This window comes from Rattus norvegicus, chromosome 6 (assembly GCF_021556685.1).
Source record: "Rattus norvegicus strain SHRSP/BbbUtx chromosome 6, alternate assembly SHRSP_T2T, whole genome shotgun sequence".
Classification (NCBI taxonomy): domain Eukaryota; kingdom Metazoa; phylum Chordata; class Mammalia; order Rodentia; family Muridae; genus Rattus; species Rattus norvegicus.
The window spans coordinates 116,051,917-116,078,510 of NC_141539.1; the positions used below are offsets into that span (position 1 = coordinate 116,051,917).

Consider the following 26,594-nt stretch of genomic DNA (forward strand, 5'->3'; position numbering starts at 1 on the left):
CAAAGGAGACAAGCCAACTCTTCCTCACTCTGAAGTCTTTGAAATCCTCTAGCAGGCTCAGTTTCTCAGGCACAGACTCCAGATGGTCCAGGGCCACTCGGGTACTCTAGAAAAAGGAGGAAGCAAACCATAAGGGAACTCGAACGAAAATTAATATTCTCAGAATCTGAACACTGAAAACAAGTCACACCACCAGCAGATTAAACTATAAATTTATAGTCACATAAGAATAAATATTTTCAATAGATCTTTAAATCAGAATTATATCCTTTCACAAAATATATGAGACACATTTGCCAACCTGACTCTTTAGAAGGCTTCCTAGATCATTTGATTTCAATTGACACGCTATGAAATTTTCTATAGAGCATTTCATATTTTCATTAATTTACAAAAATTGCTTCAGTGAGCACCAGAAATTAACCACCAGGTAATAGTGAGAGAAAAGATGAGTTTGCAGTTACGTTTCTTTGAAACATATTAGGCACTCTCAAATGTTGTTATTAGGAAGAAAAGAATTCTCAACAATTATTTTTAAGCAAAAAGAAAATGCAAAGCAGTTCTCAGAAGACAGGAGAAATGTCTGAAGTCAAGCATTTGTGAGGGAGGCACGAGGCTGTTGATTATACATCAATCGTTTATTACAAAACCACTGAATAGCTGGTCCTAACCCACCAATATAACTGTCAAGAGGGAATGATCTAGGGATTACTACCTCCCAGAGGCTCAGTGGTTAGAACGGTCTTGAGTTGAAGATGGTGTATACACTGGTAACCAGTGTTAGCTTTTAAATTGGAAATTAATTTTAATAAAAACAAAACCTGCAGGTGATGTAAGAATCAGGGCATTAATCTTAAGAGCTGTAGATAAATTAGTGGCCACCATGTGATGTCTGACACCTTTCATGAACTATGGGCTGGGGCCGTCACAGGACTTAGCTTTTGATTCCCTGGGCTCTTTCATTGTGGTGCCTTTCCGAGTATGTCAGGGTCAGCTCTAGGACAGGTGAAAGCTGCCACCATGTTGGCTTTCACGTGAGTAAAACAACTTTAAGTTTGTAAAGCTGTAGGACTTTAGGGCTTGATATACACCAACACAGGCTCAACAGTAATTGGTTCAAGCAATGTCTACAGATAAATTACGTGGTCACATGGCTTTATACTGGGTTGGGTAGGTTCTGATTTATGCGTAGATTGTGAACTTTCTAAACTCGGTCTCCACACCTGATCCCCACCAGAGGTCCTGTGCTCCCTGCCCCAGGGTCTCACCAATGCTCTTTCCTAGGGCATCCACTTTGTCTCCCACAGGCTCTGGACACAGGGATGGACAGGAATAAGACAGGAATGGATGGATGGTTTTGATCAACACAGTTTCCTCGTTCCACCTCCCCCCTTCAGTAATTGCACTAATGAGTCCAATCCAAAGCCTAGCTGGAACTCTGAAGCGTGAATGATGCTTGCTGTCCGTTGCTATTCACTTGATGGGCATGCGGGCTTGCTTGGAGTTACAGATGCTTTCAGGTTTTATCACATACAAATCAGTGCTTCTCTCCTAAGCTTATTTAGTTTATGGCTTGGTTTTAGAGAGCAAAGCAAATGGGGCTGCAGCCATTTTGAACAGGAACTTGTTTTGTGCTGTTCCAAGTTCAAGTATTCTTTTTCCGGGTCTGTTTAAAAGAGTTAGTATTTTGTTTCTTCTGCTTAACTTTTGTACTACGGTTAGTTTCTCTGCCTCATGGACTTAAACTGCCATACATTTCAAATGGCTTCATTCAGTTTTTCCATGGGTTGGAAATATTCATCAAAATTTTCTAAATATAAGATACAATACATAGGTTTTGAGAGCAGGGAGTTCTGGTTGTTTTTTTATGTTTAGTTACTATATAGGCTATATTTATTTAAGTAATAAAATTACAGATATTTAAGAACTTTATTAGCTTTTGAAAATAAAATAAAAAGTCTGATGATTATTTTAAGAGAAAACTGTATTGAATGAAATCCTTTTCATCAGTAGATTCTAATAGACTTTTAGCACTAAAATTTTATTTCCTTTTTTTAAAACCATGTTTTGTTTTGTTTTTCTAATTTGGGAGGGATCCTATGAACCTAGGCTAAGCATGTTAAACTCATTTCTTTCTCAAAATAAGCAAATAATTTCTATATAACCTGAATAATTTTCAATCAACCAGATAATTTTTGTGACCCTTCTTTTGTTTTGTTTTTGCATATTACTTTATTACAAATGTGGTAACTCGGGTGCACATGCGAATGCTTGTGTTACTGTGGCATCCAGGACAAGTCTTCGGCTTATGATTAAACAGCTTTTATACAGTCCTTTTCCCACACCTATGTCTCCTTCATATTTTCTTATAATTTATTTCAGTTGGGATGTGTGTTTGTGTTTATGCACGTGTCCATGAGGTATATCTGTGGTGTGTGTGTGTGTGTGTGTGTGTGTGTGTGTGTGTGTGAGAGAGAGAGAGAGAGAGAGAGAGAGAGAGAGAGAGAGACTAGAAATGAAAATCATGGTTCTGGATACTTTAAGGCAGCACCACTGAGCTAACATCAGCCTGTGTTATTTTATGTGCTTTATATCCCACTGACATATTACTCCTAAATATCTTTTCAATATCAGAAATACTGCTGCGTTCACAGGTCTTCCTCTTCATCCTTATAATCTGTTCATTCCGTTTACAGTGTTAGAGATATCTGTAAGACACGGGTGATAACCCTTCCTCCTGCCTTCCTCCCTCCTCCTTTGCTTTGCCTCTTCCCTTCCTTTGGAAGGACTTCAGAATTCCCGGGGGTAGTAAGAACTATGCATATGCAGAAGATTTAAAAAATTATGCAAAGAAACAAGTGAATCTCACCTATTCTAACGAAAATACCACGTATAGATACTGACTTCCAGGGGACTTGTAGCAGTAGAAGCTATGAAGGCAATTAGGTCAGGCCGCAGGACCTGAGGGTCTCATAAGATTTCACCTTTAGATAGTATTTCAGAAGTGATTATCTGCGCTTTCTCTCCTCTCTCTCTCTCTCTCCCTCTCTCTCTCTCTCTCTGTCTCTCTTTCTCTGTCTCTGTCTCTCTCTCTTTCACAGACACACACACACACACACACACACACACACACACTTGTCCTGTGTAAGCTAAAAACCATTACCTTGCTGTAATTCTGTTCTTTTCTCCTATTGAAACATTCCATAAGATAGAATTATTCAATGGATCTTATAGTACATGCCATTCAGACTGACTTCCATCCATCACTAATAGTGCTATGACAGCCAGACAAAGCTTCCAATAAGAAACTTGTAACATTTCACACATTCTACATGTAGACTTAGGCAAACCATGTTGCAGGTTGCTTCAAGTGTGTGTGTGTGTGTGTGTGTGTGTGTGTGTGTGTGTGTGTGTGTGTATGGTTATGTTGCCTTACAGCTTAAATGGTATACAGGAGTCCCCATTAATAATATACAGATCAAATTGCAAGTGTATTTCATATATAGTAGTAGCAAATGACATGTTTAATTCAATTCTTTAAAACATCAGAAGTTCAGAGAACATGGCAGCACATCCTATAACCTCAATAGTTGGGAAGTAGAAGCAAGAGGAATGTAAAATCAAAGCCATGCTGGAGCCCCAAGTGAATTCATCTCAAAACAGAAGGTTCTCTCTGCTGAGAGAGCCTACATGGGAGCAGTCACCATGGTATGTTTTGAACAACAGAGACACAGGATAATGAGTTCAAGAAGAGCCCACCGTACATGTCCCTCCTTCCTGCAGAGGCTAAGCGAAGTGTACTCTTATGGCCTACAAACATTGGTTAATTCCAACTCTCTTTAGAAGCCTAATGAAAGACTAAACCAAAAAATATAATTTACCTCTAAATTTAATCCTGAGTTCCGGTTTAATCTGTTCCATACTGGTCACACCATCACATGCAGTGTAGACATAACACTGTGATTATACAGATGAGACCACGAAGGGCCAGTGAGTACGAGCAGCTACCAACAATCACACAGTAGCAAAACTGGTAGCCAATTCCAGCAGCCTGAATGCAGCAATGGTAATGTTCTCACTGCCCAAACAAACAACAACAAAAACCCCATCCGCATTTATATAACAATAAGGTAACACGGCATAGAGGGTTTCCAGAAGCTGTAATTGTGGCTGCCTTTATTTCCATTCCCTTTCCAGCCAATCAACACTTTTCGGTCAAGCCCTGAAGATATGTTCTTGATGGGATTGTTTTTATTAGAGGAGCTTTAAGAGGAAATGATGAAGAATTTCATCTTGCCAGGCCCTGGGAGTTTATGCTTAGGACCACGTGTATCCAAATATATGTGCAGATGCACAGCAGCCAGAAAGACAGATGGACACACCCCCAGAAAAAGCCTGGATATTAGAATGTGTGGGACTAGAGCACAGTCATTGCCTCACAAGAGTTTCCTCAAATAAATGTTGATGGAACAAAGACAAACACAGTTCCGATGCTCTCAACATTCTAATAAACTCATGTATCTTTATTAAATGTCCAAACAAAAGTGTCACTTGCTTTCATTTTCTCCTGAGAGAATAAGCAAGCGATGGAGGTAAGTGGGATCTGGAAATCCTGCCTGTGAGCCCTGTGGCTCGCCCACTTACAGTTGTGCTCTCATGTCTGTCAGCAAAGTTGAAGCACACGTTGCCAGCTTTACTCTTTCAACATTTCAACACACATTGGACTTGTATGGAGCCGAGCAGTTTGAATTGGCCTACAGAACTATTCTCTTAGATCTTCCTTTGTTTCAGACCAGAAGGAAATTGAATAATATCATATGACAGCGTAAGTGGCATCAATTAGGAATTAAAGGGAGGAATGCATTACAAATCTTAGATCCTGTCTCCTGTGGAGAGAACTTACGGCACAAACTTGACCATAGGCTGTGCATACTTCTCTTTGTAAAGAGGCACATCTGTTTAGTTTTATTAATAGATAACATATAACAAACATAATTTTCTCAGACTGGTATTGAAATCACATCTGTTTTGAGGTCTAGATGATACAGGGAAAGAATGTCTACATTTTTAAGACTTTGTGTACATTTCTGGCACAGCGTGCATGTTAAATAAACAAGGTTATGAAGCAATTTATTTGGGTTCAAAAATGCAATTCTATTTCATTTGGAAAGAAATCTACTGCTAAACTTTCCTGACAAATGAGTGAACGGTGGTGAAAAGACCTGAGTAAACACCATCCACGGAAAGGACGGGTGAGATCACATAAAGGACGAACTGTCCGCCTTCCACTGACAGGGACTCCATCCAGCACAGCTGGATTGGCATTCAAAGGGCCTGTTTTTATCCAAACTGTCTGACACTCTCTGGAACCAACCCGAACAGTAGCAGAGAACAGGCCTGCAAAGCCTGGTGCTGCTGCTACAGAACCTTCTGGAGGCCTAATGGAGAAGCTGTGTTGGTTCCTCCAGAATGAGGAAAATCCTCCACTTACACACCGAGAACAGGCCTGCAGAGCCTGGTGCTGCTAACGGTGTGCAGCAGGCGTGACGCCCATGAAGAAAACGGGTGTTGGCTCTTTCAAATGCCAAAGTTTCTACATTGCATCTGCCACTGTAAATCTGGCCAAGAACCAGAGACTGCGGGTGGGGTTGGGGGCTCGGCGCTAAAGAGAACCTACAACTGCTATTTTGTTAAATGGTCATAGCACCGAGCTGCCCTCTGGATTCTTGACCTTATACCCACAGATTAGTATAGCTCATATGCCTCCTCAGAGAAGCTTCTTTTTGTAGTGAATTGCAGTTAATACAGAGACCCACAACCAGTCAAGCAGAAAGGTTGACTGGAGAGTGCTTAGCTCTAAAAGGGACATTTCTATTAGATTCCCTCTGCCCAATACTCAGAGAACATTATAGAAGAGGGAAATGTATAGATTATAATGGTTGGAGGATGGGGAGGAGCGCTGTGAACTTGTGTTTTCTGGACTCAAGAAAGCCAATGTACCTATATGAGCTTACAACAGCTGCAGACGCTGTGTAAGCCCCACACCAGATAAAACCAGCTGACCTTCCAGCATAGATACTGGCAACTCTCATGATAGCCCACCCCTAGCTAAGGAGTTATTGGTCATTGATGCCGTGATGGAGGGAGAGTCAGTTTTCTACAGCGGTGTCACCCTGAGATGGTTCCCTGCCACACATCAGGAATATTATAGTCACTGAGTTATAGAGCAAACCACCAATACAGACTCAGAAGATGACCTGAGGTTGGGAGAGGAACAGACAGAAAAAGTCGCTAAGAATGGAGCAAGGAATAAGTTATAATCAAAGTCCTCTGTGTCTGTGTGTGTGTGTGTGTGTGTGTGTGTGTGTGTGTGTGTGTGTGTGTGTGTTTGGAATGCTTAAGGAATGAATAATTGTTTTATAAAAAGACAAGATACTATCTCAAACACACATCTTTCATTCCAGATTATAAATTAAAATCAATCTATTACCTTTTATAGCTTAAAAAAGACAGAGTTCTTTCCAAGTAAGTGGTTTGAAGGGTTTTATTTTTCTAGATGGGAAAACACTAAGAATGAAGTGAATGGTAAGAAGACAGGGGATAAAGAAATGTGTCTCTGTGCTGGAGACACTTTAGATTGACTCTGTAAATATCGTTCTTGCCACTCCTCCCTTCTATGAAGAACATGTGAAAACAAATGTGGATTGTCCACAGTTTTCTCTGTGTGCTTAACAATATGGTAGGCATTTACAGCTCCTTGGCAAGGGATGCCTGCAATCTGTTCAATGTGAATAATATTTCTTAGCATTGAAACTAAAATGTACTCAGAAGGGAGAGAAACTGAACATTGGGGAGGGGACTGAAGTCACAAGCCCTTACCGAGAGGACTCAATATTCCAGGAATGTTACTTATATGGAGTTTGTGGTTTGGGGAATATCACTTAGGTCTGTCCTTCTAAGCCACAGTCTTTTATTTTGGAAATGGGGATAAATCACAGCACTCTATTACTTTTACCTACCAGCAACAGCTGTAGATAAGAGTGGATATGAAAGCACATTGACATTAGTCAGGTATTTTCCAAAAATCGTGTGTGTGTGTGTGTGTGTGTGTGTGTGTGTGTGTGTGTGTGTATGTCTGTGTGTGTGTGTGCTTACTTGAACTTACTACAAACTCTAGTATAACTTCCACATAGCAGAGAAGTACTGAATGGCAATCTGTTATTATAGCAAATAAAGACTAATCAGAAAGTGTAATGTAGAAACTAGTTGATTTTAGAAATGTACCTGCCATTATATAGACATTATTTTAAAATATAAAAGAATATTGGCACCTACATTCTGAGCATACTGTACTCACATCTTTATTTGGTGAACACTTTTTCATTAAATGAGTGCTCTCTCTCTCTCTCTCTCTCTCTCTCTCTCTCTCTCTCTCTCTCTCTCTCTCCCCCCCCCCCCACCGGCATAAGAGATAGTTTATTCTAGAACCAAATTCAAGTGATTATGGCCTCAGAACATAGAGTCTTTTTTCAAAGGACAGAGAAAACCAGATATCACATCCAAAACTCCATTTTGATGAGAGGATTAGGACTGTATCACTCCTGAGCTAAGGATGACAAACTTTGTCACATCATCTGAGAACATATTCATGGCAACTGTGACAGTGGTGGATGACACTAATCTTCAAAGCTACTGACATGCACATACCCCGAGCAACTGAACATTTCTGTCACTTTTTATATTTAGTAAGTACTTTTATAATTAGATTTAAAGAACATTTTTCACAATATATAATATCTTATTTAGTATGTTTCTTTATGATAAAATAATACCAAGTTTGTTTTAATGAAGTTACAAAGAAGGTGATAGTTCGTGCTTTCAGTTGATCATGTTGATATGAAAGCTTATCCTAAACTCCTAGCTTAGCAAACTAGCTTTCCTATTAACAAGTTTCACGTGTATATGTGTGTGTGTGTATAAATGATATATATCATACACATATACGTTCAATATAATTTGAATTTGAATAAAAAATCTAGTTTTAAATTAAATATTAAATCCTTTTACTATAGTTATAGGTACATAAACATTTGGGTTAATTCTTCATATTAAAATTACATAAAGGAAATCGATTTCCAAAACAACGTTCAAATTTTATACCTTAAGGACTGATGCTTCTTGGTTAAATTAATATCTAAATTGTCCTACCATATAATTAGCTGAGATTTAGAAATTAAAGTGTTTAGTGTTTTGCTAATAAAAATAAAGGACAATCCTATGTTGACTCGTCCTGGAGTCCAATTTCTAACCATTTAAATATAAGTAAGATAATTATAGAGCACAAAGACTGTAAATATGGGAGAGCATATAGTCAATTTAATTCTTTAAAATATGTACAGTTGGTTATTTAAAAATACATGTTTCTGTCATCTATTATCTTAGCTCTGTGAGGCCAAACTGTGTTCTTGATAATTTGTATTTTAGGTAAAGTAATTCTATTATATGTCACATGCACCTTGTCTGGGGCTTGAGTTACCGTCCTTGCCCACCTCTGTGTGGGAACCAGCATGCTTTAGCTAAAACCTTTTGAAATCCATTCATTAAGCAGAAGACCAGCTTCCACAACCTCAAAGCTACAGGTATCATCACACAGCTTCTGAAGGCGATATAACAGCTTTTTCTTTCATCCTGCTGCCTGTGCCTCTCTGATGCGCCCACCAATGTATTTTAAACATGTCTTGACTTATGACTTTGTTATGTAAAAGTACAAAAGTTAACGCAACTGTCACCTATGTTGGAAAAAATGAGTATTTCCAAGCATGTAGAAAACAAGGAATGTCTAGAAACGATGTATATGCCTATCATCTGATGCTAAAAGCTTGTTACATGGGCTTTGTCAAATGTCAACCCTTTAATCATCAGATAAAATAGATGTACTCTTGGGTCCATTTATTCTGAGTATACTGAAAGAGTAAACTGACTGGTATCTTTGTGAAATCCGCCTACCTCCAACAACTTTAGCATGCATACCATGACTTCCAGTGAAATCCTACTGTACATTTCCCCCAGGTCTCCAGGTGTACCTGTAGGCATGTGTGAGATGCTCATGTGTACACTTGGAGGCCAGAGACTCACTTTGAGTATTGTTCCTCAAGAGTTATCCCTATCATTATTATTGAAATAGTGTCTCTCACTGGGACCTGAGACACACTGATTGGACCATGCTGGACAAGCAATTAGGCCCAAGTAGCTTCATGTTTCTACCTCCTTAGCACAGGGATTATACGTGTGTGCTACCATGCATGGCTTTTTACAGGGGAGGGTATTGAGAATTGAACTCAGGTCCTCAAACTTGCATGGCGAGTACTTTACCAAGTAACTATCTCCTGAGTCCTTAGTGCACTGTTTAAAAGTAAAGTTACAGTTAACGAAATAGACAAACCTTGAGGGAACTGGCCAGCTATTGCTATGTCTCAAAGTTCAGCTGTCATTCCTCAGAGAGGGCTTACTTGCCTTCTCAGATTCTATCAAAGGAACTTTTCACTACCTCATTTATCTTACTTTATAATCATTTATCAGAGAGCAAACTTATTTATCTGTATAACTGTTGGTCTCAAGAATATCAGACATCACATCAAGGATAAGAAATACTTCCCAGCATGCCAGTGAATGTTTGCTAAGGTGAGATATTCAGTAAATGATTGTTCAGGGAATAAATGAATACTATTCAACGAAAATAAGACTTTCCATATTTGGCTCACCTATAAATTTATTACTTTGTACTGAACTCAGTCCAACGGGTGAGTGAAGCAAAAAACTATGTGTTCTAAGGAAGACTATGTTATATTGGGGGAAAGAAACAACTCATAAAATACAGGGCTTTGATCAACACTCGTAAGAAAGAAGAGAACCCAGGCAGCATGGTAGGACCAACAGGGTGGTATTTTAATCACCCAGAGGTCCTCATCAGGCCTGTGGTGAAGGATTTAGAGTAAAATGAAAGAGAGAGTGAGTTAGGAGACTGTCTCCACCCAAGTGTTAAGCATCTGAGATAGAATAATGGAAGGACAAAAGTCTCTACCCTGCAGGAACAGAGGGATGCCCGAGAACTTTCCGAGGCTGGTTCAGTGCGCATACCCTCAGCGAGATCAGGGTGAGGCCAACAATGCCAGGGGCAGGATCTCATAGATGTTAAGAACAAGATCTCAGTGAGCATCGAAGCTGTGGTCAAGTGGCAGGACGGAAGGACATGAGCAGTAAATATACTGGACCATGTTTGGAGAACACTGCCAGCCTAAGAGTGGAATTTGTAGAGTTCAGAATTTGATTTTTGTTTGCTTATTTAGCACTTCTTGGGAAAGTACCCAGGGCCTCGCACTTGCCAGGGAATGTGCAGCCACTAGACCATTACCTGCTCTACCCCTCTCCTCTGAATTTGTGTTTAGGATTATTTAAGGAAAGCTGAGTGCCTGATGAACAAGACAGAGGTTCTCAGGTCCATACAGAGACCACTGGTGTGGAACCCTGAAGGAGCTTTGTGGGAGAGAATGCTGAATTCCCAGAAGGCCACAGGTGTCTCCCCAGTGCTCCTGATTTACCCCATTTTCTCACGCCTCAAGAGCATGGATTGTGACAAAGTTCTGAGAATGTCGACTGTCCATAAAATGTCTTCTGTATGTATAACACTTTTTTTAACAGCCTTCTATTTAAGGACACATGACAAGATAAAGCAGAAATAGAACAATGGTTAGTAACTAAGAGACACAATAGTTTGTGTTCACACAACCAGGTATACGAACCTGGGCACATTATTCAACCCACAGGGTTACAGCTTTCAAATCTGGAAAATGGGAAGTTCAAATTTAAGCATACTAATAATCTCTGTTCTAATCTTGGTTCACAGTAGGCTTAAGTTCTTCCCCTGGTACCTTGAGATCCTAAATTTCAAGCTAAAAAGGCTGGAAAGTATATGGAGTGTGTACACATGTATGGGTGTATGTGTATGTGTATGTAAGGATGTGTGAGTGTATATGTGGTATGTGTATCTATGTGTGAGTGTACAGTATGTGGTTTGTACATATGTGTGTGTATGCATGTGAGTGTATATGAGGTGTGTGGTGTATATGTATGCACATGTGAGTATGTATATGAGTATATATGTATGTGTGTGGTATATGTGTATATATGCATGTGTGTGTGTATGTATGTATGTATGTATGTATGTATGTGTATGTGTATGTGTATCTGTGGTGATGGTAGTGGTGGTTATTCACTCCGAAGATAAAGTGGCGAAACAACTCTGAGACCAGGATGCAAGGGCTTTTTTATGCAAGAACTCCTGTGCAGCTGAAGGCCAACACGTTGTGAGAAAGGACAGCTACATAACTGTAAGACAAACAGATGTCTGTCTTCTTGGGTGATTGCACCCAAAGTGCCAAATCCAAAAATCTGTCATTTTATCATTTTCAAAAGGATGCTTCTAAAAGCAAAGAAACTTCCAGTATTCCTCTTTATAATTAGCCTAACAGCAAAAATGTTATTAGTATCCTCTTCTCTAAATGCTGACCTTCCAGCTCTACCACCACAAATGCTAGTCCATATTTGACTCCTTTCTCAAACACTCCTGTGCCATGATGACTTTGTACACCAAGGCCCATGTGCCCAGAATGTTCTGTTTTTCCATATACAGAGCTTTAATTAGCTCCTGATGCTCCTGAGGGATTTGGCTGGGTTACCACTCCCTCTAAGATGGCATTTAAAAGGCATGGGCCCTTAAGCCATCTGTCTCAGTTTAAATAGTGCTTTAGTCACTTATTTGCTATGAGTCCTTAGGGAAGTTCCCGATTCACGGGAATATTTGGGACTCTTCCCTCCTCTATAAATAGAAATGATAAAAATACCTCTTGTGTAGCGAGCGGTGTCATGAGCATAAGTGTAGAGAGCAGGCATGCAGGTAGGAGGCAGGCAATAAACACCAGCTATAATTGCAGTGAGAACAGTAGTCATCGTTTCATGAGCTTCCCTTCTAAACTATGAGTTAGGAGCGCATGATTCCTGGGGGAATATTTGACTTGTGTCACATGCTAAGTCAATCCATTATGTATGTGTTTAACTAAACAGTAAATTCCTCAAACGAAGGTCAGTCCCATATAATTTTAGTGCTGAATGCAAAGCAAATCACTGATAACCACGTGTGCTGTGGTTAAAAGGCAGGGCACAAGAACAGCACCTAACGTAGAGTTCAGGAGTTGTGATTTTAAGATTGTTGTGCTCCAAGTGCATGAGCAACGGAGGGGTTTGAAGCCTGCTGGCCAATGATGAGACACAGGCAGATACTGAGGAATTCACAGTCCTGTCCAGTCATGCTTCCCTCAGGGCCCCAACACACACTGAAACCTGCAATCATATTTATCTTGTTGACACTTAACACAGAGCAGAGGGTCCCCATACAGAACAAAGATTCAGAATGACTATTGTTCTGGTGAGACTAATTCATTCAAAAATATCCGAGTGAGGTGAGCACAACTAATCTGTGTTTTCAGAGTAAAGAGGCATTCTCTTTTTAAAAGGTGCTCTGTATTCTTAAGGAGGACGACAAAACGCATTAATCATGTTCTGTTGCTCCACACACAGGGCCTGGATGTTGAAAGAGCTTCTGAACAGTTAATCCTTGATACGGATGACTTTCTTGTGACAGGCAGATCAGATCTAAATAGAAATCAGGCAAGGTATTTTATTTTTATCATTGTAGCTTTGAGAATTAATTCACAAGCATCGGAGATAAACTTTCTATATTTCAATGTTTGCTTTCATAATTAATCCTTTTTGTGAACATTAAGAAATACTACATTGGGTTTTGTATAAGACATCCCCCTGGTGACGGGTTAAAGCAGAGAGAAACAGAGATGAGCAAATATATTTTTAAACCACTCAAGTCCAACTAAGCTCTCTCTTAAGGAATTTCATGAAGAGAACATACTTGCTTCCAAAGACCGACAATCTGCCGCTACAGCGATGGTTTACAGCAGACGTCTCTGCTCAGCAGCTACCACAGAAGTAGACGTTAGTTGACGTGTTTCCCATGGGCCAGCAGTCAGGGCTTGAACTCACTGTGGTGTCACTTTTAAACCATTGGCTGAAAAAGGTGCACCAGTGGATACAAACCAGCTTTCAGGGTTATTTGGTGAGTGATTGTGTCTGATGTTTGCCAAGATCTGAAGATAAAATTGCTAACATTTCATTTTCTTCTTTCCAAATAAAAGGTATACATTCATTCAAAAGAACAACGAAAGTCCATTCCATGGTGGCTGGCATGAATAGAAGTCACTTTGCCAAAATACCTGAAATTCTGAACATTGGGCCCCCAACTTCATTTTAACACTTCCAATTATAATGGACAAGTCCAACAGCCTTTACTCAACACACTAAACATAAAAAGTGGCCCAAACTACATGATGTACAAAGGTATGAATGAGAACTATAAAAACATGTAATACATAAGAAGAAGAGAGAATTGAACAGATACCACATACATACTGGCTAGGATATCACTTTTATTAAATGCCTACTGTGTGCAATCAAATCTATTAGCATCCGTATACTACACTGTACTGAATAGATTTAATATAAGAATAATCAAATCTATTAGCATCCGTATACTACACTGTACTGAATAGATTTAATATAAGAATAATCAAATCTATTAGCATCCATATACTATACTGTACTGAACAGATTTACTATAAGAATAATCGAGATTTTAACAAAAAGAAACTGTTTGCATTATGATGAGATAGAAACAGTGTGTATACACACATACACACACACACATGCATGTACACTACTTTATAATTTCTCATTTCCTTTCTTCTAATTCTAATTAACTTGAAAATTCTTAAGTAGAATAGCATTGGCTGCTATTATACACACTATACATTGTGTAAAATACACCTGAAATATTTATTCCATGGGGCTCAGCGGAGAGGAAATCTAAGATCAAGGAGTTAACAACATAAACCTTGCAAAATTCCCCAGTCACTATCTCCTAATACCACTCTAAATGGGAGGCTTACTTTGATGTATACTTCCGGAGGGACACGCACACAGCATATATAAAAGAGGATATCTTTAAATGTTATTCTTTGAATGGATAGTGTTAATATGTAATAACTACTGAATAAATGTGTTCTGAATTTGACAGCACAGTTATTCTTAGGCATCTCTAATAACTGCATACATTTTTAATTTTTATAGTTTTCCTGCCATCCTAAAGCCTATACTCTCAAGTATTAGCTAGGGCTGAGGGTGAGAGATTTGTTATCGTTTCTAACAGAGGTTATATCTAAATGGCATGCTTAGTCATCCATTAAAAGTATTCCTTTTCATGTATATATCCTGTCACTCTTAAAGGGATTCAAGGCTTTAAGGATGTATTGGAGATGTAAATAAGATATATGTTGATATAGATGTAAATAAGATACTAAAAGATATTGTAGCATATATATTACAAATCAAAGTTAGTTCATATTTCTACATGTTGAAACCACAATAGATCCACTTGTGAGAATAAAAACACTAAAGGCAGGGAAATGTGGAATGGCAATTTGTTTCCACATCCTGTAGTATTTGTTTGTCTTTAATTTTTAATATATCAGAATAATTAGTCATAACCATTTATTATCCATATCTAATGGGTGTTAAATTCTTTACATTTTAATCACGTAATGAACAAATCAGAGAAGGGCCAAAACAAGCAACTATCTAAAACCTTAAAAATAATTGAAACCTAATAAATATCCACTTGGTTTTGGGGGTATATGACTGAAAAGCAGCCAATAATAAGCCTAAAAGATACTCAGCTTATAAATTCTGGTTCCAGAATTTAAATACATTTCTTGCACACTTTAAGTCAGGCCATCCTTCTTGGGAATTGCATCTTTAAATCACAATGCTTTTAAAACATAGTAACTTCTATGTTTTTTTAAATTGATGATCAGTTCCCACACAGTGATATCACACTTGCATTTTGTCTTTAGAAACCTGCTCATAGGATGAGGAGATGGCTAAGTGGGTAAAACATCAATCGTGTGAGCACGAGCAGATCGCAGTGCCTCTGTTAAAAGCTGGGTGTGTCCACGTACCTGTAACCCCCACTCTGAACTAAGGTGGACATAAGCAGATGCCAAGGCTTTGGGGCCAGCCACTCTAACCAAATTAAGCCCCACATTCAGGGAAGAACCCTGTCGCAAAAAGTGGAGAAGTAAGTAATTAAAAACATCCTAATGTCAGGCTCTAGTCTTGCTACATTTTGGCAATGTCACTCCAGTCAAAACTGTTCAGAAATGCATTCTGGAGTCTAGAGCAATTTCTGTAGGGAGCCCACCCACTTAGAGATTCAGTTTGACCTTTTGCTTATACAATCATGATCATCAGAGTCTGAGGCTAAGCTTGTATTATATTCTCTGAGTTTCTGGGACAATGTCTTCCTCTGTCAGTTTCCTTTTCCTTTGTCATTATGGGGGCAGGGTGCATAGCTGGTTTTATGTCAGCTTGACTCAAGCTAGTTATCAAAGAGGAAGGAGCTCAATGGAGGAAATCCCTCTGTGAGATCCAGCTGTATGACATTTTCTCCATCAGTGATCAATGTGGGAGAGCCCAGCTCATTGTGGTGGGCCTTCCCTGGGATGGTAGTCTTGAGTTGTATGAGAAAGCAAGATGAGCAAGTCATGAGGAGCAATCCAGTAAGCAGAGACTCTCCATGGCCTCTGCATCAGCTCCTGCCTCCAGGTTCCTGCCCTGCTTGAGTTCCTGTCTTGACTTCCTTCAATATGATCAGGAATGCAGAATAAATGATTGAATAAATGGTTTCCTCCCCAACTTACTTTTTTGGTCATGGTATTTTGTCCTAGCAATAGAAACCCTAACTAAGACAGGGGGTAAGTCTGAATTGTTACCTAACATTCAAAAAATATAATAATTGTAACAGGTTATCACCCGATAATAATTTCAGCTTAGTACCTTGCTGAAATAAAGGGTCTTGAAATTAGGACAATAAGGGATCTTGTTTGAAGATGTCTCCAGGGGTTACTACCTGGCCCATGGCATCTTTGGTCCCAGAGTAGCTTTACAAGGATATTTGTACAGCAGTCTCAGAAGGTATAACCATTGCTTCCCTTAAGGAAGAAAAATATGTAGTGATAAAAATACCCTTAATGACATTCTGCTCTACTCATAGATCAGTGTCTTATTCAGTCATCATCAGAGGGGCTTCCTCCTGCAGTAGATGGGAATGAATATGGAAATCCACAGCCAGAAATAATGCAGAGACACCTTGGACCACTCAGCCCTCAATGAGATGTCTCCATCGAATCCCTCACTCAGAGCTCAGGGAGGCCTGCAGAGGAGGAGGCAGGAAGAATGTAAGAGCCAAACGGAACAGGATGGAGGACGCCAAGAACAGCAAGGGCCTCTAAATCAACATGAGAGAAACTGCTAGGAATCCACAGAAACTGAGGCCCCATGTACAGGGCCTACACAGGTATGCATCAACGTATATATTATGGATTCCACTTTTGTGTTTTTATGGATTTCTGAGCTCTTTTCCTTCTTCTGGTTTGTTTTGTCCAACTTCAATATGATAATTTTTTGAATGAATGAATGAATGAATAAAAACCAATCTACTAGGGTAAAGTTTATCAATTATATTTGCTGAGAGAAGGAAAGTTGGTTTTCTCCAATAGAATGACATCAACCACTCCAGGACAGCATCATATTCAGGCATAGTTGACCAACACATAATGGACTCCCCAGTTTGTGTTGGATGTGTTTGGTTGGTTTTTTTCTCCCTGTCTTGCCTGTGGCTTTATTTTGGATTCTTGGTTTTGGGAGTTTTTTGTTGTTGTATTAGGTGGGTTTTTGTTTGTTGTTTTAGAAAGAACTTAAAGTGGGTGAATAGGGAGGGGGAAGGGCTCTGAAAGGACTTGGAGAAAGGAAAGAATATGATCAAAATACATCTAAATTTAAAAAAAATTGTTTTGAAGAATTAAAAAAATAATAAAAAATCTAAAGGCTTTAAGTATTTTCCTCCTAGTATTTCTTAGTATATAAGTATCAAATTATTTATTTTGGAGATTTTTATATGTTAGAATGTTTGATTTTTAATAATTGTCATTTGAGATGCTGCTTTGAGTTTCATATATTAAAAGATAAATGAAAGGAATTATAAAGAAAAAGAAACAGGATTAGGTCCAACTGACCTTGATGAAGTATTAACAGTACACCCACCAGTGAAAAGCTTTCAATTTTTGTCATCACGAGAGTCTTTCAATCCTCTGAGTCCTAAGTATCTCCTCCCAGGGAGCCCCTTACATTACTTCTAGGGGGGCTGATAAGTCTGGTGGACTTCATGGGTACAGTCCCAAGCTGCCCTGTAGTAGTGTCCCTAAGGAGACACAATGTTTAGACGCCAGTGTTTTTCACGTCCTTGCTGGTTGCCACACATGGCATGGAGACAGGGATGGAAACCAATGACTAATGTCATGGAGGAGTCACACAGTTGGGAAAGAAATCAGTGAGGGAAACAGTTCCTGTAATTACTCAACTGCCTCAAACAAATTTCCATTTATTCAAGAAAACAATGGGACAAAAATCAACAAATTCTCCCATTATGCTGAATTCCCTTAAAACTACTTATGTGGCTTCTAAAGATGCTGATTGTATATTTTGTCTAAATTGTTACAAATGATAGGACTGGTCAAACTGGCTCTTCATGTTCATTCAAACAAAATTTAATTTTAATCTCAGTAAGTCTAAAAATTAAGCACCCATGGTTCATGGAAGACTTTAAAAAGAAGGGTATGACAAAGAATGTTGGTGGTACTATTTTTATAGGTCAGTAGGCCTTAGTAGAGGCCTCACAGAGCAGCAATGAAGAATGAAGACAATGAAGGAAGGCAGACGGATGACAGGCTCCATGGGGTGAAAATCAGGGGAATCCTTAAGAGGAAAGAAGCTGGCCCAAAGCAGTCACTGAAAGCCATTGCTGTGTGTCACCACCATCTGGGGAGCCAAACCTAAGGCTGAAGTATGCAGAACTAAGGCTACTGGGACTTCTGTCAAAAAGGCTAAGTCCCAATTAACACGGTGGGATTTTGGAGGTAAGAGTTAGAGAATGCCAAGACGCCGAGTATAGCAAAACCAGGAGTTGAGTGGAAATGTTCAGGTTCATAAGCCAACCATTTCCCATGCATCTACTGTTCTTGTGTCTGCTGACAGACATTTTAATATTTAGAAAAATTTTTTCCCACCTATGATCTCATTGGATCATCTCAGCCTGTGAGACATCTGGACGCCATCATTTCACACTAGCAGAAATTGGGTTGAGAGAGGCTAGGTGAGCTGCCGTGTACAGAGCCACAATCTCTAATAACGTCTTCTAACTCCCATGTCCCAAATCTCAGGCATTCTCTAAATATCTGGGCCCCACCTGACTTTGCCTCACTTTGATCCTGAGCTCCCTAAACACCCAGAACAAGCAGGGACATTGAGGTAGCACAGGATAAAAATATGTTCTGAGTCAGTGTGAAGATATATGCCCTGAACAGAAGCGAGTACAGCATAGAACGCACATGCCCGTCAGTGAGCCTACCTGCTTGACACATCATCTTGTTTGTGTCTGGTAGCACTGAAGCTACCCCAGGACATGCTCCATTAGCCTTCACAATGGACACATGTACAAGGGAGAGCTACTAGAGAAAACATTGAAATGCCCCAGAAAAACACTCACAGAAAGCCAGTTAAGCAAATTAACTAAGAGCACCCAGGAGGATAATGAGGGAAGGGGTAGTTTAATAGTTTGACTTTGCTGTTTGATGTTCAAATATTATGCAGTTGGGGGCAATGATAGGTTGAAATCGTCCATGAATGTTAAATAATTAACATGAGGCCATCTAGGGTATTTATATTAATAATGCTAATAGTGACCATTTATACTGTTTCCAGCCTTTCATCTGAGATCAAAGTTTATTAAAAGCCCCAGAGAAACTTTATAAACACTTGTGAAAGTGGTATTAGAGCAGTTATGTAGATACATGAAATAAAAAGAGATCAACTGAGGTGTTTAAAACAAAGAACAAGCTCAAGACAGAACTGGTACTGAAGCCTAGGGCCACGTCAACATTCACAAGCAAGAAGCAAGTGGAGATCAAAGGCGCATTATGGAACTCTGTTTACCAATAAGTTTAGGGCACATTCTGAATATGGTCTGTGGGCGGCAGCCTCTCTCGTTTCTCTCTATTCTTTCCAAGAGCCCTGGAGACACTAGTGACCAATGTTCTTGTTTCACTTTGCAGGAGTCAAAAGACGACCTAAAGAATTCCATCACCTGAATTTATCTACCCTCACCTGTCATAGCAGAGAGCACAGAATGGAAAGAATATTGTCACTAATCAGGACATAACTCCAGGTTTCGGCTCACTCAGGAAGTCGTGAACTTTCTGGCCTATAAACTACCCCAGTACAAACCAAGGGTGTGTCAGAAAGCCATTTAAGACTTAATCCAGTTCGAACATTTTCAAATGTGTGAGGTCCCTGGCCAAGGAGCTAGTCAGCTGTTGTTGCTTCAAATGAACTATGAGCAGGTGGAACAGAGTAAGGACTTGGAAAGAATCCAATACACATTATTTCCTGATGAAATCAACAGATACGAATGGGGTGGACATTTCCAGGAACTCCCATGTAGGTCTGCTAGACTAGATGAGCCCAATAGGAGGAAGGAGCTTCTATAATGTTACTCACTCTACCCCAGTCATTACAAAAACCAAGTAGATGTAACATGAAGAGAACACTAATAGCTCACTCAGGGTCATATACCTGGGTGTCATGACAACATGACCAGACCCAAGATGTTCTCACAATTAGTCAGGTATTTCTTTTTTACAAATAGGTACCCATTACTGGAAAACAAGGCAAATATCACCTGAAACTTGTAATTTATTCTACATACACATGATGAAAAGGCCCTAAATCAGTTTTTTAAAAACATATTTTAAAAAGTACATAAGATGTACTGCTCCTACAAATGACATATTGAACGTGTACCGCCATATTTTTTTCTGGCAGATTTAAGATCTAAAGTAAACAACTCTCATCTATCACAAGTTTACCAGATATGGTCTTTGAAAGACAGAAGGCATTTCTTATGCCCGTTACGTTTTTCAGAAAGATACTTGTACTTTGCTTTATAAAGTATATTTCTTTTATCTTCACAATAGGAAGAAAGAGTGTTTTACCCAGAGGATGCAGTTCATTACTGACAGTGATAGACCTGGACTAGAAAACACAAGCCAGACATTTCCTCCAGCACCATGATTCTGCATCAATATCAGATGGGAGACTGACAGTGCCACTCCACACCCCCACGACCCTGCTGGGCTGGGAAGCTTCACTCTTTATGTACTTCCTCAATGATCCATTCCCTGATTCTGGACTCTTATGAAAAACCTTGACGAGGCTGTAAGGAACTTTTTTCTCCAAGCTGGAAGAAATCTTATATTTTTGACTTGACCATCAGCTCTTGCCATCAGTTGTGACTCTAAGCAGGCTGCTTGCTTCAGCAGTGTTGCTGCACTTGACCATGAGCAGTCTTCTTCTGGAGGCTTAACCCTTTGAAGTTGACCCCATTATTGGGAAAGACAAATACTTTATTACTAATAAATCGAGAGCCCAGCTCTTGTGTTTGGGGAGAAGGTGGACAAAGGAGAATGTCTAGATTGTTTCACTCCAGGTCCCTCATGAGAGATTCATGAGATATTTCCGTCTGCCCTCAATGCGAATGCACAGAAGGTGGACCAATGCTGGAGCAGTGGGAACCTTGGCAGGGCAGGCTGGGACAGGATTTGTGCAAAACCTTTTTCCGGTTTCAGTTTGAATGGGTTCCCAGGAAGTGTCAAGTCCAAACAAATCCAAAATTTTACAATGTGGCTCAGCCAAGACTGCTGAGATTCACCTGATTCTGGGTCAAAAGCGTACAGAGCACACTGCGTTTTATTTGGTAAAAAGCCAATTGGACTGAACCTCTCAGGCAACTTCAATGAGAAGCTCATAGTCCTGGCAAAACCAAAAGTGAACATGGTTTCATCTTTGGGTTTGAAACAGCAATTTTGGCCTTTGTAAAGAGATAAAGGCAACTTTCTCTTAGCTGCAAGTTCCTTGTAAATCCTGAAGGGAGGCACTGAAATGAGGAACAACTAGTTATCTGGCCTGATTCAGATTCACATGCTCAGGTCAGTGTTTCCTGGGCACAGCAGGGGCACTTAGTAAGAACATTAACTCATTCGTGACCATATATTCCCAAGTATCCAGGGCACAATTCATCTTGTTAACAAAGAATGCCTGCTCTTCAACTCCTGAGCCTGTGGAGTTCTGTGCAAATGTCTTATTTATGAATAACAGCAGCCTTATTTATAATAGCCGGAAGCTGGAAAGAACCCAGAAGTCCCTCAACAGAGGAATGGATACAGAAAATGTGGTACATTTACACAATGGAGTACTACTCAGCTATTAAAAACAAGGACTTCATGAAGTTCACAGGTAAATGGATGGGACCTGAAAATATCATCCTGAGAGAGGTAACCCAAGTCACAAAAGAACACAGATGGTATGTACTCCCTGATAAGTGGATATCAGCCAAAAAGAAGCTTGGAAAAATCACGATACAAATCACAGACCATACGAAACTCAAGAAGAAAGAAGATCACACCAAAGTGTGGATGCTATAGTCCTATTCAGTAGGGGTCAGAGAATAGTCTCTGGGAACTAGAGGGAGAGAGGGACCTGAGAGGGAGAGAAGAAGGGGAGGGGAACAGGTTGGGGTGGGGAGTGGCAGCAGCTCAGATATGGAAGGAGATGGAGGAGAAGTACAGAGGGTCAAGAATTTGAAAGTAGGTATGTGGCAGTGAGGGAAGAGAACTGGGGTAACCAGTAGAAAGTCCCAGATGCCATGGAACCAAGAGGTTCCCAGGACCCAACAGGGAGGACTTATCCAAAATACCCAACAAAGGGGGGAGAGAACTTGTAGAGACCATATCCAGTCTCTAGGATATAGGCACAGCCCCCAGGTGAGAGATAGGGCCAGTCACCCACCTCAAAAATATTAATCCAGAATTGCTTCTATCAAAAGGAAATGCAGGGACAAAGAGTGGAGCAAGAGACTAAAGGAAAGGCCATCCAGAGACTGCCCCACCTAGGGATCCATCCCATCTACCGACACCAAACACAGACATTATTGCTAATGCCAAGAAGTGCTTACTGACAACAGCCCAATATAGAAGCAGAGGTACACAGCCGAACATTGGACTGAGTGCTGGGACTCCAATGGGGAAGTTAGGACAAGGACTGTAGGAACTGAAGAGGTTTGCAACCTCATAGGAAGAACAATAATATCAACCAACCAGAACCCCTGTGCTCCCAGGAACTAAACCACCAGCCAAAGAGTATACAGGGGCTACCCATGGCTCCATCTGGATATATAGCCAAAGATTACCTTATTGGGAATCACTAGGAGGGGAACCCTTGGTCCTGTGGAAGCTTGATGACCCAGGATAGGGAAACACTAGGCCACTGAGGCAGGAGTGGGTGGGTGGGCAGGTGGGGGAGCACCCTCATAGAGGCAGGGGAGGGAGGAGGGAATGGGGACTTGTGGAGGGGAAACTGGAAAGGGGGATAACATTTGAAATGTAAATAAATAAAATAACCAATAAAAGAAAAACATTCAGGACAGGAAAGAAAGAAAATTGTATCAACTGGCAGTCTCACTAAATATAAGGAGGAGTACACATATCTGGCAGGCAGATCATTACAATTTCCAAAAAGACATACAACACGTCCTTGTGAATCTGGTGTAACCATGGACTGGACACCCACATTCAAGGTCACTAGTATATGTGTAGTTTAAACATGCACTACTAATGACAGCAGGATGGATTTTTTTTTTTAGGTCTTTATAGAATTGCTTAGGAGGCCACAAGTGTTTTAGAAATAATATTTTTCAAAATGTCAATGGGGTTGGTGTTTTGAATAGCTTCAGGTAAACTCATAACTGTATATCTCCACACAAGGCAGATTAGATGGTGTTAAGCATCCCAGAAGCAGGTGGGACGCTAACCACTGCAAACTCAGAATTACACATCTACTTCAGTCAATGGCTTTTCAAAATTTAATTACTTTCTAAGGTAATTATTTGAACTATTTATGTCCTCAACGCATAAGCATATGCAGAGGTTTTTAGTGTTGTTTAGCAACTGCAGAGTTGCTCTTCCACATAATAGCATTTTTCTCAGTATTAGCATCTGTGTACATGTTATTGTGTGTACTCACACCGTGTGCATTTGTGTGTGCGTGCGTGTGTGTGTGCATGCGTGCACACGCACATGCGTGTGAAACACACATGGGAAGTCACAGGGCAACCCCAGCTAGCTTCAAATTACTCCCAGTCTTATTTTTTTTAAATAATTTCTCATGAAACCTGGAACTGAAAGTTAGCAAGCCTGGATAGAATCTTCCCATTTTCCATCTCCCTTGCCATGATCAGCTACTGACAAAGGTAGAGGAGATCACAGCCTGGGTTCTTATGCTTATACATCAATCCCTTTACAGCTAAGACACTGCAACATATCAAACTATACATTACTCATTTAAAGTTCTTCAGTGTACTTTTTATATCACTAGCATATTGGCACTATTTGCTTAAAAAATAAAAATTATCCTGAAATAAAAAGCAGTTTTGGGAGTGACAACAGAAAGTCTGTATGATAACTTAAACAATGGAGATAGTGTGCTAAAGTAAACAGAGCTATTCCCAGAAGTCGTAAGTTATTAAATAATGGAAATCTCCTTGAGACCCCAAAACAATGCAGGCAATTTTTGACTGACTACCAGAATTAGGCAAGGCTCTCTGCTATAGACACCATACATCTTGACTTCAGGATACAGTGAAACTGATCTGGAATTGGTGTGGAAGCTTCCTCCCTAGGAGGTGGCCCTGCAGTGCTCCACATGGAGCTGTTTAGACTTCTGAGGGTACAGACTCTTGCTCAGCTGGGCTGCCTGCGTACAAGACTACTGGATGGATGCAGAAGATGAGCTTACTGGTACAGGACTTTCCAGTCTGTTATGAGGGTAACCCACTGCTTTCTCACTAGATTCACAGGGGGAATTGAACTGTAAATCTGGTCAAATACTCATGAGGACGTTATAAGCCCTAGCGTGCAAACTGCTGCTGCTGTTTTCTACATGGACACGATATGATATGACTGTCATATTACCTTCTGATAACTGTGTTCACACACTCTGATAAAGAAGCTTCTTGTTGCAGTGACTAGCAGTGACTACAGAAATATATAACTAATAGATAATTATTGAATGTCCAGCCATACATGGGGCATCAGTATCCTTTTCTCCAAGGCTCAGGGAACATTATGGAAGAGAGGACAGAAAGAATCTAAGAAAGAAGAACAGATTGGAGGTATGGAATGCTGACCTCCAGGAATGACAGGAGCTCCCAGCAGCTGTGAGGAACTAACTGCACAAGGTCTGTACAAGATTGGGCCCATCAACAGCTTGTCACAAGTAGGGAGAATCTTATGAAGCTTAACTCTTTCTCAGGAATTTGTAAGTAGTTAGCAGTTGATGTAGCTGATCAAGGAGCTCAGGTTCCTGAAAATGAGGAAACACATTTGGAAACCAAGGAGACATGGGAAACCCCACAACTAGCAATGTGCAGAGTGAGAGACCTTGAGACACTCAGTCCTATATGGGATGTCTCCATCAAACCCCTCCCCTTGGGGCTCAGGGATTCCCGTGGAAGACAAAGAGTGTAAGAGGCAGAGGGGACAGAAGACACCAAGGAGAAAAGGCCTTTTAGACACAACAAGACTGAGACACATAGTAACTCACAGAGATGGTGGCTGCATGCACAGGGAAGCTATCTGCAACTGATAATCACTTGCAAGAGAAGAATTAGTTTCTCTGCAATGGAGTCTTGCTGAATATATTAAACACACTTAAGGGCAAGCTCCAATCCCAGCAATAGATGGCCAGCATTAAATGAACTCAATAAATCATTTTTGGAGGATTTTTTTGTTTGTCTCACAATGATTTCTCTTGGCATTTAGTTTTAATCCTACTAGTCTTTTTCATACATATTATGAGGTTTTTGTTCTATTCTGTTTTGCTCTATTCTGTGTTTTTTTTCCTTTTTTACCTGTTTGCTCATTTTTAAAGAGAAAGGGAAAGAAGATGTGAAGCTGGATGAGTGGGGAGTTGGAGATGACCTTGGAGGAGATGAGGAAGGTACAATTGTGATCAGAATACATTGTATGAAAAAAACTAATTAAAAAAAAAAGACCTGAAAGTAGAAGGGTAAGGGTTAGAAGGAGGAAGGGGTTTATATGTAGTAGGAGGGAGATGAGAGGGAGTGGGAGTACTTTATTAAAACATGGTATGTATATATGTATGAAATGTCATATTGAAACCTATTATTAAGCATAATTAATATCTACTAATGGGAGACATGAAAAAATTGGAAGCAACTTACACAAAACCAAGGAGGTAAGAAAAAGCCTTATGCTTGTGAAAACCCACTTGTCTGTCAGTTAAGAATACAACTAAAAACTTTGAGTTTGAACAGAGTCACCATCATAGGTGGACAATGATGCTCCCAGAAGAGAGGTTGTTAAATGACAGCCTCAGAGCCAGGAATACCCAATACCTCCTATAAGTTACTAATCACAGAGGTCCTGGAAGTGCCTGAACAATGCCGGCCATTGTCATCCTCTTGGTTGCCACCATAACTAGATAGATGGTAAGTTTCTAATGCTGAATACAACCTGGGTTGTAGGACTCAGAGAGAGAAACTAGGAACTGCTCCAGAAAATTTCCCCTCATTGATTAGCTTTCAGGGTGCTGGAAAGCACTATACAGGTTGCAACACTGACCTGTCAGGCAAGCTGTGTGATAGTGGCATGATGTGTATGAAAGTATGTGTATGTGTATTTCTGATTGGATATAAGATCTGCTTCATATGATGGATTTTATACCTCATGGGTAAACCTGATCAAAAGCCTATGGCTGGGGAGACTGTAGGCCCTAGGCAGGAGCCTAGTGCTGTGGTTTTTACTAAACTGGCATCCAGTCAAACTGCATTCTAAAGAATTTTGTTCACACCCATGGTTATGCTGTCCTCCATCTTGTTCAGAGGAGCTTCTGGCCGTGGGCAGCAGTCAGTGGAGGAAGCATAACTGATCTAAGTGCTTAGAATACGGGATTGTGACTGTGAGTGTTCAGCTGTGTACAGGGCATCTCTGCCACCCTGCTGTTCCCCAATCAAGAGGACAATACTGGAAGAGGGAAGGGAAATAAAAGGAGGATGAGGAAGAGAGCAGTGGAATGCTGTCTTCTAGACACAACACAGGTAGTGTGCAATCATGAGCACATAGCAGGTGGCTCTTGTACCAGAACGAGCCATTTAAAACTCCAGTATGATGGGGTAGGAAACCAAGGTTCTTACCATGAGCTAAGGAGCAATTGGCAACTGAGGG

At 40.2% G+C, this 26,594-nt stretch overlaps 1 protein-coding gene across 10 annotated transcripts in view; it reads right to left on the reverse strand.

The window, feature by feature from the left end:
• Positions 1–26,594, reverse strand: part of Cep128 (centrosomal protein 128) — a 370,684-nt gene that overhangs the window by 24,133 nt on the left and 319,957 nt on the right. For all 10 annotated transcript variants that reach the window (XM_087554312.1, XM_087554311.1, XM_087554310.1 and 7 more), the window contains 1 exon segment: positions 29–106. In XM_087554312.1, coding sequence (XP_087410438.1) covers positions 29–106 — 78 coding nt within the window.